This window comes from Diuraphis noxia, unplaced genomic scaffold (genome assembly GCF_037042655.1).
Source record: "Diuraphis noxia isolate RWA-SAM2 unplaced genomic scaffold, SU_Dnox_SAM2 contig0001, whole genome shotgun sequence".
Lineage (NCBI taxonomy): Eukaryota > Metazoa > Arthropoda > Insecta > Hemiptera > Aphididae > Diuraphis > Diuraphis noxia.
The window spans coordinates 56,938,719-56,951,104 of NW_028301711.1; the positions used below are offsets into that span (position 1 = coordinate 56,938,719).

At 28.0% G+C, this 12,386-nt stretch overlaps 2 protein-coding genes across 2 annotated transcripts in view; one reads left to right on the forward strand and one right to left on the reverse strand.

Annotated features, from left to right (window-relative positions):
* Nucleotides 1-12,386, forward strand: part of LOC107162706 (uncharacterized) — an 83,960-nt gene that overhangs the window by 33,465 nt on the left and 38,109 nt on the right. The window lies entirely within an intron of this gene.
* On the reverse strand, nucleotides 3,188-3,952 carry LOC107162707 (uncharacterized). The gene is made up of 2 exons (XM_089230781.1): nucleotides 3,675-3,952; nucleotides 3,188-3,560 (listed from the first exon to the last, which is right to left on the reverse strand). Exons 1-2 carry the CDS (start codon nucleotides 3,950-3,952, stop codon nucleotides 3,188-3,190), a joined length of 651 nt encoding a protein of 216 aa, XP_089086907.1.

Consider the following 12,386-nt stretch of genomic DNA (forward strand, 5'->3'; position numbering starts at 1 on the left):
GTAGTAATGTAGTGTTATCATTTAATAAAAGTGTCTTTTTTGATCTTAAGTTTCGAATGCTTAGAATTTTTTTGATATCTGGTATATTATCTATATATTTATTATTTATTTTTTAGTTGAAGATTTCAAAGTCAGATTTGCGTATATCTACTTCTAGGCCTTTTCCTTTCCAATTTTCAAAATAATCATTATCAGATACTTTTTAAGCATCTTCCTCGTCATCACTTTCTATCATACTATTGTCTTCATTATGTACTAATATTTTTGAAAATTCTTCCTCGCCATCACTATCATTCATAATATTATATCTATTTAAAGTTATTGTCCACTCCATTATTTTCTATTCTACAATTTTTTTCATTGAAACCCGATACAGCTTCAGTGATGTTTTTGTTGAATGATCATAAAAAGTTTTCATCGTCAGAAATATTTGAAAACAAATTTATTGATAGTGGTTTTGTTTTTTGTTTATGTTGTATTTGCGCACTACCAAATATTTTAGTGTCACTGTCACTGTAAATACTATTGATATGATTTATTATGAATCGATCTACTGACATGGGACGCCGATCGAGCCGTAATATTTACTTCAAACATAAAACATAGCTTATAATTCCAGGCAAATTAATTAAATCACATGTCAACGCAAATAAAATAAAAGTAAAGCCGCAGCACCTTCTTATATATTATATTCTGAAAGAATAATATAAAATTTATAAATATATTTCACATTAACCATCATACTTACAAATAAATCTTAAAATGTTTTAACACAAATACAATATCTTGATTATTTTTTTCAATTTAATAATTTTCCTAATTATACTACTACTATTTTATATACTACTGAAAAAAAATCATTTGCGTGGATTTTACAGTATTGAGAATAGATAACAAAATGTCGATCTGACAAAGTGGGGGGGGGGGGCTGGATAAACAATTTGAAAAATTTGTAAAAAATATGAAAAAGGATTTGCAATTAGCGAAACTCAATTCGAAATTATAATTTTACAATTAATTGATAGTAATTCAAAGGTGATTGGAGAAAGTAGCGGGGGGGCTGCATGAAGTTGGCCCCCCTATTTTTAATTTGAATTTACTCAAAACTAGATGATTTACAATTAACGAAACTTAATTTGGAATTATTTGCAATTAATTTACAATTATTTTTTGGTGTTTTGAATTCGGTTCAACAAAGTGGGGGGCCAACTTCATGCTCATGATCGTATGTCATATAATATTATATAGGTCATCGACCGCCGTGCAATAGGTAAAGTACACGGATATAGAGACGTCCGTGGTACAATATAAAACAAATTTTCTTGCATGATCTATTTATTTAAGATTATAAAAGACTTTTTTTTTCTGAAATAAAATTAAACCCAAGTTATTGGTAAGTGAGTTTTTTCCGACACTTTGTTTGGAGCATAATTATGACGGTATCAAAAACTTCAATTTTTTTCAAGACACAAAATTTTAAAATATATAGATATGTTCTTAACTAAAAAGGATGTATTAACTTAAATACTAGTAGATATCAAACAAACTATATTTAAAAAAAATAACTTTTAAAAATACTCAAAAATTATATAATATGAAAATGTATTAGTAATTTACATCAATATTCATTTTTACACTGATAAAGTGTCATCAAACATATTTGTTACAAGGTTATCCTCTGTGAGGATATCCTCTGTCAAACCGGGAGTCAATTAGTTCAGGAAGCAAGCGCTCCACGTAAAATTTTATTAAATGAGGCTCGATTTTAATCCAAAATTATTTCTTGTAATTTTATCAACAACCATATCTAGGGTAAAATAATAACATTATAAATATTATTTTACTCAGCCCTGACAAACTAAATCCCGGGCAATGCTGGGTCAGGACAGTTGGTAATATTATAGTATGATCTAAAATAAATAATAATAATAATACAAAACTATATGATACTATGAGGCGTCGATAGAACAAGATATCAATATTTTCTATCAGCTATGTGTAATTGTCTCTATATTTTATAATAATAATCATGAGAAGTTTTTAATATTTGAATCCTCCGTCAATCAAATTCATAAAGTACATCTTTTTATTTTCAAAAACTTCTTAAGGTGTAAAATCTTTTATTAACGCTGGATATTTAATGTTTACAATAGAATTATCGTCAATCAAACCGTCCGGGCTAGCTGCTATAATTTTTAATTTTTTGTTGACAAAGGCCCGGCGCACACCAATGCAGTGCGGCGGCGGCGAGTTTGCGGTGCTCTGCGCGCAGTGCCGAATTAAAAATAGAACACACGTTATCTTATGGGAATGCCCACACCACAAACCAGTCATTGGCAGTTTTTTCTTGCAGTGCGCGTGCGGTGAAAATATTTTTATTGAATATTCATTTTCATATTTGTTCTATAATTTTGATTAATTTATGCTTATATATTATAATACATTATAAATTAATAATATGGCTGAGCAAGACACTATTGTGAGTATTCAACTAGTACAGGAAATTGAAAAATATGCATGTTTGTACGATTATAATATAAAATCGTATAGCAACGATCGGGCAAAAACAGCAGCATGGAATGAGGTTTCAAAAACAGTTAATAAATCAGGTAATTATCACTATATTGTATACAGTAGGTATATAGTTAAGTACTTATTACTGTTAATTATTATGTTTAACAAATTAATCAATTGTACTCTCAAGTACAATCAATAAAAATTATCAAAACTATTTTTGCTCAACCTTCAATGCATTTACCTGACAGGGCCCATACTAATATCTACTAATCTCAGGTATCACTTTTAAATTTTACCTATTGCTTAACACTAACGACCAAACTACCTTATTTTCAAAATCTTTTTTTAAATACCAACAAGTACTTATCATCAAATTAATAATGGTTAACAATGTGAGTAAGACATATTATGGTGATAGTTTTTGACTTTTGAGTGAGATTATAAGTACCTAAGCAACTGCCAACTAGCAACTTGTGTAGCAATGTATTGGTACATTTTCTAAAATATCAATTAATTATAGGTTCAATACCAACATTTTATAACAAATAATTTATATACCTAATGTTGAGACTTGTAATTTAAACAATACCAATTTAAATTAATAATATAATTTTTATATTTTATTTATAAATAATTTGCATTATCTTTATTTATTTACTCAAACACTAATCTATCTTATACTAAAAATGTTAAAATCAAATAACTTTATCAAAATATTTTTTGAGAAATTATCCTGCCATGGGACTTTACCCTCGTTTGATACAAAATAGTCACATAAAAAATCTCTGTTGCTTTCTGCTGCTCTTGTTGGTCTTATCCCTTGATCCTCAATATTTTGATATCCCATTGAATTAATGGTTGATGGGTGTGAAGGTGTTGAAAATACACCTTCTTTTATGCGAATAAAATTATGTAAAACACATGCTGCTTTAATCAATGCTTCGGCTGTTTCTACTTTGTAACCTATAGGTTGTTCAAAAAGTCTAAACTTTGACACAAGCATTCCAAAACTGCACTCCACACTCCTCCTTGCTCTAGAACATCTGTAAATAAAAATACAATGTAATATATAAATATTTATGAGAGTAATATACATATATATATATATATATATATATATATATAGTATTACAAAGATAGTGCAAATTTTTTTTTACCTGTAATTATAAATGCGTCTTTCTTTATTCAATGACCTTTTTAGAAATGGTCGCATTATATTGTTTTTTAGGGGAAACGCTTCATCTGCCACAAAATAGTGTGGAAATTTGTCCTTATTTTCCCATCCAGGTAATACTTTAGGTTCGGGAATATCCAATGCGTTGTTTTCAAAGGTTATTCCAAGCGAACTCCTTCTAAATACTCTGCCATCACTGTTTCGCCCATAATCACCAACATCAATCGTTAAAAAAAGTCCATCTGCATCAACACAGGCCATCAAAACAACACTGAAGTAATGCTTATAATTAAAATAAGCTGAGCCTGTATTTGATGGGCATTTGATTTTAAAGTGCTTCCCATCGATAGCGCCAATACAATTTGGAATGTTCCATAAATCATAAAAACGATCTGCAACTTTTTTCCAATGTTCTTTTGAAGGAACTGGCATATAAATATCGTGGAGACAATCCCAAATAACTTGGGATGTTTTAGAAATAATAATTCTAGTAGTTGACTCTTCTCTCAAAAAGTACATTGAATGAGTCTTCATGTTACCTCCCATCGCAAGAAATCTGATTAAAAAAAAAAATTGTACTCCAAATGTCCAACCTTACAAATTTAATTAATTAAATTAAATTTGATTTAATTCTAACCTAACCTTATTTATGGTTATTTCCATAAACTTTATTACTTACCTTCATTTAGCTTTTATAGATATATTTAATTAGATTAGGTAGGCATAATATTTTATGACATTAAATTGCTAATTGATAAAAACAAATTTATATTTGTTAAATTATCAATAAGGTTGTGTTGGTATAATTTAATTTTTTTTTTTTTAACTTAATTCTTTATAGCTTTATCGATATATTTAATAGTAAAATATAGCAGGAATGACGGAGTCAAGAGACCTTCCAATGGAGGTACTTTGTCAAGATAGTAGTTAGAGTATATTGCACATTTTTAAATTTTTTTCACACCACTGCTTTTTTAGCCTTTGTTTAGAGTTGCCTGGGATAGTTGCAGATGAGAGTTGAGTTATGATAAGAGGGTTTGGATGTTGAGTTAGTCGGATATTGAATTGGTATAATTTAAATATTTAATAATCATGTTAAGTAAAATAGGTACATACATTATACATTATAATTAATGCTCAATAAAATTGTTTATTATAATTTTGAAAATTAAAAATAATGCACTCTTTATGTGATGAACATACTAATTACAAAAAATGTATATTACCTTTTTTTAAAGTGAATTAAGTTAATATTTTTTTCCATTTTAACTTTTAACTTATTGAGTTTATTATTATCATTAACTTGCCCATCTTTATTATACCTATATATTGTATATAATATTTAAGTTTAAATTGTATTAAAATCTATTAGTTTATATTTTCAGTAAGTGATTGCAAAGAAAAATGGAGGAATATTAGAGGAAGGTACTTAAGGCAAGTTAAAGAACAACCACCAAGTGGATCTGGAGCCAAACGCAAAAAGAAAGATTACTATCTAAGTGAATACTTACAATTCATCGAACCATTCACCAAATCAAGACCCCAAACCGGAAATTTACAAGCCCAAGAAAATGATAACGATGGTTCAGAAACTGAAGATGATGATGACATTGATATTGATACTTCTATAACATGTCAAGAAACTTCTGTACACAAACCCAAGACAAATGATAAAAGTATATTTAAAAAAAATAATACATCATCACTAGATGAGCTAAATAAGGTAGTCACTAACTATTTTACCAATAAAAAATTAACAAAGGAAAGAAATGAAGAACCTGATGATCCAGATATGAACTTTCTAAAAAGCTTACTACCAGATATCAAAGCATTAAATCCAAAAGTAAAGAGAATTTTAAAATATGACATATTAAAACTAGTTAATGATGCTAACGAAAAAATGGAAATTAGTCAACAAGAACAAAACACAACAATACAACAAGGCACAGTTTATCAACCCCCCTATGAAATTAACCAACCACAAGATCTGCTACATCACCATCAAGAAACACATATTTCTCCTTATGACACCAACCAATCCAATAGTCAACCATACCAGCAAGAACAACATACTCTATACTGGAGACCATTATAATGTTTTAAATTTCAGCTATTTATTTAGCTACAGTATTTCTTTTTAATTTTGATTGATTCTTGTTTAACATTTCAAGTAGGTATATTAAAATATTTAACTAAAGTAATTAAACTTGTTAACACTATTAATAACATTAATACTGTAACATTTTCCTATGAAGTATAATCTATCTATAAAAGTACATAGGTACCTAGCTATAATAAGGTATAGACGGTATAGTACATTTTGTTAATATAAATTGTTAAAATATTTAATTTTTTGCTTATTAGGTACCTTTGGTTAAGTTAATTATATCTATTAGTATTTTAGGATTATTTCAATTTCAAAGGCAAATATTTTAATAGGTATGCATTTATAAGTAATATAATTTGTTGTTCTATTTGTGTTGTCAAGTCAATTTTTTTTTTAAGGTATATTTATAAATTATAATGTATATTGATTTACTAAAAAAGTCGTTATAATCAATAATAGATTATTAATTAAACTATATTAAGTTCCTTAAATAATTTGTTTATATTTCTCACATTAATATTTTTAATTTTATATAATACATTTTTAGGGTACCTACTTAAATGGTATTTTTTAAATATATACATAGAATCATATACACAAAGTACAAACAATATATTAGTTATTCTTATTTATATAAGTATAAAAATTAAAATATAAACATATAAGGTACCTATTTATATTAAAATATTTTTTTTTTTCATTGACTAGATTAAAATAAAATGTACAAGTTAATAAAACATCAGTGGTTAAAGTGGGAAAAATTTTGAGGGGGGACTAACGTTACCAAAAACTAAGGAGCGTTCCCGAGTTCTTCATCCAAAATCTATATCTAACCAAACTTTTTTAAGAAACCTACTAGGTATGAACCTATATAATTTGATTTTTTTATACACCATGGTTCATAAAAATGTTATGTTAATATAGTATGTAATATCAAATTTTCTCCTATGAAAAATGATTTTAAATAGGTATATAATGCCTGCTAAGTTAAAAATGAATTGAAAATCATTGCCCGAAATTAAAAAAAAAAATACATTTACATTTTAGTTTTAAACATTTCATTAAAAAAACAATTTATAATAAATAATATCACTATTCATATTCTTTCAGTTTAATATTTTATTTAAACCATAATTATTATATCACATGGAATCGCACACTATTATGGATAACACACTACACTATTTAATCTATTCTGTGACACTACTACACAATAATTTATTATTTAAAAATCGCTTATCGCACTAAACTTAACCATCTTCAGAACGTGGAGATTATTCGAGCGAAATAAAATACGTTTAAATTCGAAATCTAATCAATGTGTGTGGCTGCATAAATAATTTAATAAATTATTAAAATTAACATGGAACATATTATTAAATTCACAATAAATTTATTTTTTTAGCGTCCCCCCAGACTTTGGAGACTTAAATTAAAGGGGACGCATAATCTAACCGTAAATAAGAAGGGGTACTCAGTCCTCCTTCGTCCCCCCTCAATTGAACCACTGCTTACCTAAGTATAATCAACAGTCGCTCTTCAACAGATATGGACAAACGGAGATTTGTGTCTTTTTTTTGTAATTTGGTCCGAGCCATGTCTGAAAGTACATTGAAAGATTCTGCGACATACGGTAAAAATTTTTAAATTTTTCAGGATACATTGCTAGTTCTTTTGTAACCGAAAATGTACCAAGTGTATTAGCATTATTTTTAATGAATGGATGAACCCAATATTTTCGTTTTTTTATATTTTTTTTCATGTTGTTTACTATTAAATGCATTAACATCTCTTCATCGGAACTTGACATAGTTACAAACTTATAAATCAAAGTACCTAATTAGAAAGTAATATAAAAATTCTCATATATTTAAATTAAAATCGATTAATGATAACGCCGCACATCCACCGCACATCTTTGGTGTGTTTTGGCGCGCTTTTGCGGCGCGGATGCAGTGCCAGTCCGCGCGCTTCTAGACCGCCGCACTGCAACCGCACTGCTTTGGTGTGCGCCCTGCCAAACTTTCCACATGATGCAACACTTTACTCTTAGTTTCAGTTCCAAACATTCTTTGACTAACGGTTTATTTTGAATTCCACACGTAAATGAAATGAAATAAAATTAACAAGTCATCATTATTCATTACAAAAATTAATTTTTAAGAGGTAACAATTTAACATTCAACATACCTTGTTGCTGAATTTCCACGAAACACTCACAAAGAATATATTTTATAGTATTTGCACGAGAAGTTGTGTCTCTGAGTTTTGCGACTACCAAAATTAAAAGCCGCGAGTCTTATTTTTCGTTCTCGTCGCCATTCATCGCTTTTTGATTGGTTCTCTGTATTTAGTTCTAAAAGTTCTAACCAGGTACACCATTTGAGTTTTATAATAGGGGTGCCAAAATTTAAGCAGGCCAATTTTTTTCTGTCGGGCCACTTTTTTAAAATTATTTAATTCAGATATTGTTTAATATCTTTTATTGCGTGTACGTTGATTGTATGGGGTTAAGCTCTTGAAGGGTATATTTTAATGAATTCAAATTATTCACTAATAATTTGTTTTCCTTTTGGTACAGGTATATATATCTACATTTAATTAATGTAATTGATTCCAAATAAAATGAATACATTATATTTATTTACTTATTATAATAAATATTTTAATAATAATACAATATTTCATACATTCAGTTACAGACTTATAGTGTTCATTAGTTTTTTAAATTAATTATGCTATTCTAGCCTTCTACATTTTAATACCGAAAATCCATCTACTGCTTCATCTAAATTTATTTTGTTAGCATCTTCTTTTTCTACCGCTATGACCAATAAGTCACTCAAACACTCTTCATCCATTGAAGTTCTTAGTAAGATTTCACTGTTTTGAGTGAAGAAAAAAATCTTTCATTTGATGCAGTATTCACTGGAAGAGTGTTTATAATTTGAAGTATCTTCAATGTTTCTGAAAATTCTGCTGATAGCTTTTTGAGTATATCAATAATTTAATTTAAATCTGGTCGAACAATTTTTTTTTGTTGAAGCAACGATTTTGCAGAAGTAAATTCAGATAGAAATTTTAATCCAGGCCCATAAGACACAGAAAAAAATAGGGGAGCCAAAGTATATCCGGCTCCCCTCCCCTAATAGCGTTTATTACAGCAGATCTAGCAACAAATATTGAATAAATAGTAGATAATAGACATTTTTTAGAGTAACAAATTAACTAAAAAGTGAATGAAGTGATTACCTCAGTAAGTTTTAATCGCTTTTCTTTTAAGTTATTTCTTAGTAATCCTGGTATAACACTACCACTTGAACTTTTCCGTTCAGTCGCTATATCTAATAATTTATTTAAATAATTTCGTAGTATGTGGTTGGCACATTCAATCTTTTTAACATCTAAGTTATTACCATATGGTTTTGCTAACATTGGAATAGTCTGTCGAAAACTCTCAACTATTATTCCAGTTTTTGTACCACAAATTTACTGGTGGGTCTTTATTATTTTCACAGGCATTTAGACAAATACTGGAGTATTTATTTCAAACTCCAATAAACAATACATTTTTGTTCGGTAACCTACAATCATGTCTAAAAAAATTAACAATATTAAAGTTATAAAAAAATTTCTTTTAAGTCTGAAAAGTTTAGATATTATGATTTTGATTGTACATTTTAGTAGATTTTACAAGGTTGATGTACTTACATATTAACCATTGACAGAAACTCTTTTTAAAATTATTTTTAATTTACATTTTATAATGTATTATAATTAGAGGTCGGATTTATATCCTCTTAAAATCCTTTAAATATGATGTTTTATGTCCTTAAATATGCAAAATATTCTTTTAATATTAAAAAAAATGCAGTTCAAATTTATTTTAGCTAACGAAATAACCTACGTGCTATCGCAATCGATAAGGAATACCTGGAGATTAATTTTTATTAAAATCCAGAAATTAATTATTTATAAACACAATTATTTAGTGAACATTATACCTATCAAAGTTCTGATATACGTGAAATATATTCATTATATGCCGATATTACAAAAATATTCTCAAATATTCTATAACGTGTTAAATATTCTCTAACCCATAAAATATGCTTTTTTATGCAGAATGCATTTTTTCCTATGAATTCTGTGTTTCATGAATCGTAAAGATTTCTCTCTCCCACTTAACTGCATAGACTAGAAACAAATATGTAAAATCATAAAAATCCGACCTCTAATTATAATACTTACAATACCTAATTCTCTGTTGTAATTACGTTTATAAGATCTTTTCGATCAGGCACCATCTGGCACATCAATGATCATAGGAATACCATCACTATTTTCGTCACCATTTTCAAAAGCAAGTCTTGCTTCTTCCTTGCCAGCCTACTCAATAGATTCCGAAGCTGTATTTTCGGTTTGTTTGGATAAAGCTTGATGGTAATTTAGATAAGTTTTATTACTCATACATGTCATATCTAATATTACGAAAATTGTTTTAAGTCTGTACATCCTTGACCAGTATTTACTGTTGTAGTAACAATTGCAGCATTAATAGACAAAGATTTACGTCTGGGGGTTCGGAAAATAACACATTTTTTTCTGCATAAGTTACATTCAAAATTAAATTTAAATAAAAGTAATTTTTTATTTGTGATTTAAAAACAAGATTTTGAATACTACAATTGAAAAGTACGTGTTTAATTGATCTTGAACTGTTCAAAAAGTAGTCAACATTCATAATTCTTTAATCAGGGCTTGAAAGCGATATTGGACACCTATTTTGAATATCAAAAACCGAAATCGACTAACCATATCGATTTTAGGTGTTCGTTGGTTCTGTAACAGTGTTAATGAATTTTTTTTATTTTTATTTTATTTTTTAAATACTACTATCAAATTTGCGGAATTTTGGGGGAAAAATTATAAAATGTAGTCTGACCGATCTCAAATAGACTTCATTCCAAATTCAAATACATTTTCAGAAGTCTTATCTCTTCAATACAACGATTAAAACAATTGAAGTTAAATAGGTGTTTTTAACTGAAAAATTGGCTGGTATCCAATCCCATTAATATTATTGTTTGGGTTATGACGTTGAATAGGTACTAACTGGATAGAAAGGGAAATATTCTTCTATTATAATTCATATAGGTAAAATAGATTATTTATGATTTATATATTATAATTTAAATAGCTTTAATATTGATAATAATTTAATGTAACATTGATTACGCGTGTGTTAGGAAAATCTTATCATGGTATCATGTCGTAAGTATACAAAACAAATTAATTAATACTTAACTAATTTTAGATCCTGAACGTAACGATGAATATATTGATTATACAATGATGTGTGTTTTTTTTTTTTTTTTATTTGTCAATTTTTTTGTTTACACGATAAGTTGTTGAAATAATACTTAGGTTTTCAACTTCAGTAGCTTTTCACGTGAGGAAATGAATATAGTTGGTGCATTTAAAACTTATAATCACCAGTTTTTTTCAAAAGCGACAAAAAAAACTTAAAAAACTTAATTTGAAATAAGTTAAATAAATGTCGCTCTGCTGTACAGTAGTTCACTATAGTAGTGAGTTGCTATAATGGATTGTATAAAATTTGAATTCAATGATATAGGTAATACCATTGAATACTAAAAACAATTCTGTGTTCTGAACGCACTTAGGTGTTCAGTCACAAATAAATTTAGTCACAACACAAATTGAAAAGAAAGTAGTTTAACTTTATTACAATTCTGAAATACGACCGATGCATTAGAAGTTTATACAATTAACATTAAATGTTCCGACTCTTACGTGAAGTTCTGACAATTATAAGGCTTTGATTCTCAACCAAGACTGACTCGCCTGTGTTATAACAGCGAGTCATGGCACCGTCCGGCCGAAAGGGTTTCCTCAGCAAATTCCGTTTAGCTCGGCGGTGCTGTACAATATTATTACAACTAATACATACATTTTACATATAATGAGTAACCAGGGGTTCTTAGTATTCATAACACCTCTACCCCTAAATGGAAAATAGGGGTTATTTAGTCCCCATGTTTCACACACAAAAATAAACAATAATATTCTAAAATAAAAATAAAAAAAAAATTTCATAATAGTTATCTTTTGTTACTCATTTTGTTGTAGCTCAGTCTCAGGGAGGTCTAGCTCATACAATTTTAAATTCTTCCTTTTGATTTTAAACTAAACAAAATTACTTAACATAATGCCAAATATTATTAATACATAAATTACTAATATGTGTTCATCTAAAGCTTTAATAAATGGAGGATCTGAAGGGGTTTTTCCTAATACTTCCTAAATCTTGGAGGTTCTGAGAAAACTTGATTAAATCTTCTACTTTTTGCACATTACTTAGGTTTTGAGGTACTGTCAGATTTAACAAATCCTCAAAGGACTGTTTTATATTAAATTTTGGATTTTCTGGAATTATATCTAAATATGTGTTCGATTTCGAATGATTTGAGGGTAATAATAAAGATGTTTCCGTATGAAGTTTACATGTCAATGAAATAGTCAACCTACCTATCCCAAAGATTTTAAAAGAAAATACCTTGTTTG

Coding starts and splice junctions, on each gene's coding strand:
- LOC107162707 (XM_089230781.1), bottom strand. CDS start 3,952: ATGGCCTGTGTTGATGCAGATGGACTTTTTTTAACGATTGATGTTGGT. Junction 3,561..3,674: donor AGACGCATTTATAATTACAG/GTAAAAAAAAAT, acceptor TTTTATTTACAG/ATGTTCTAGAGCAAGGAGGA.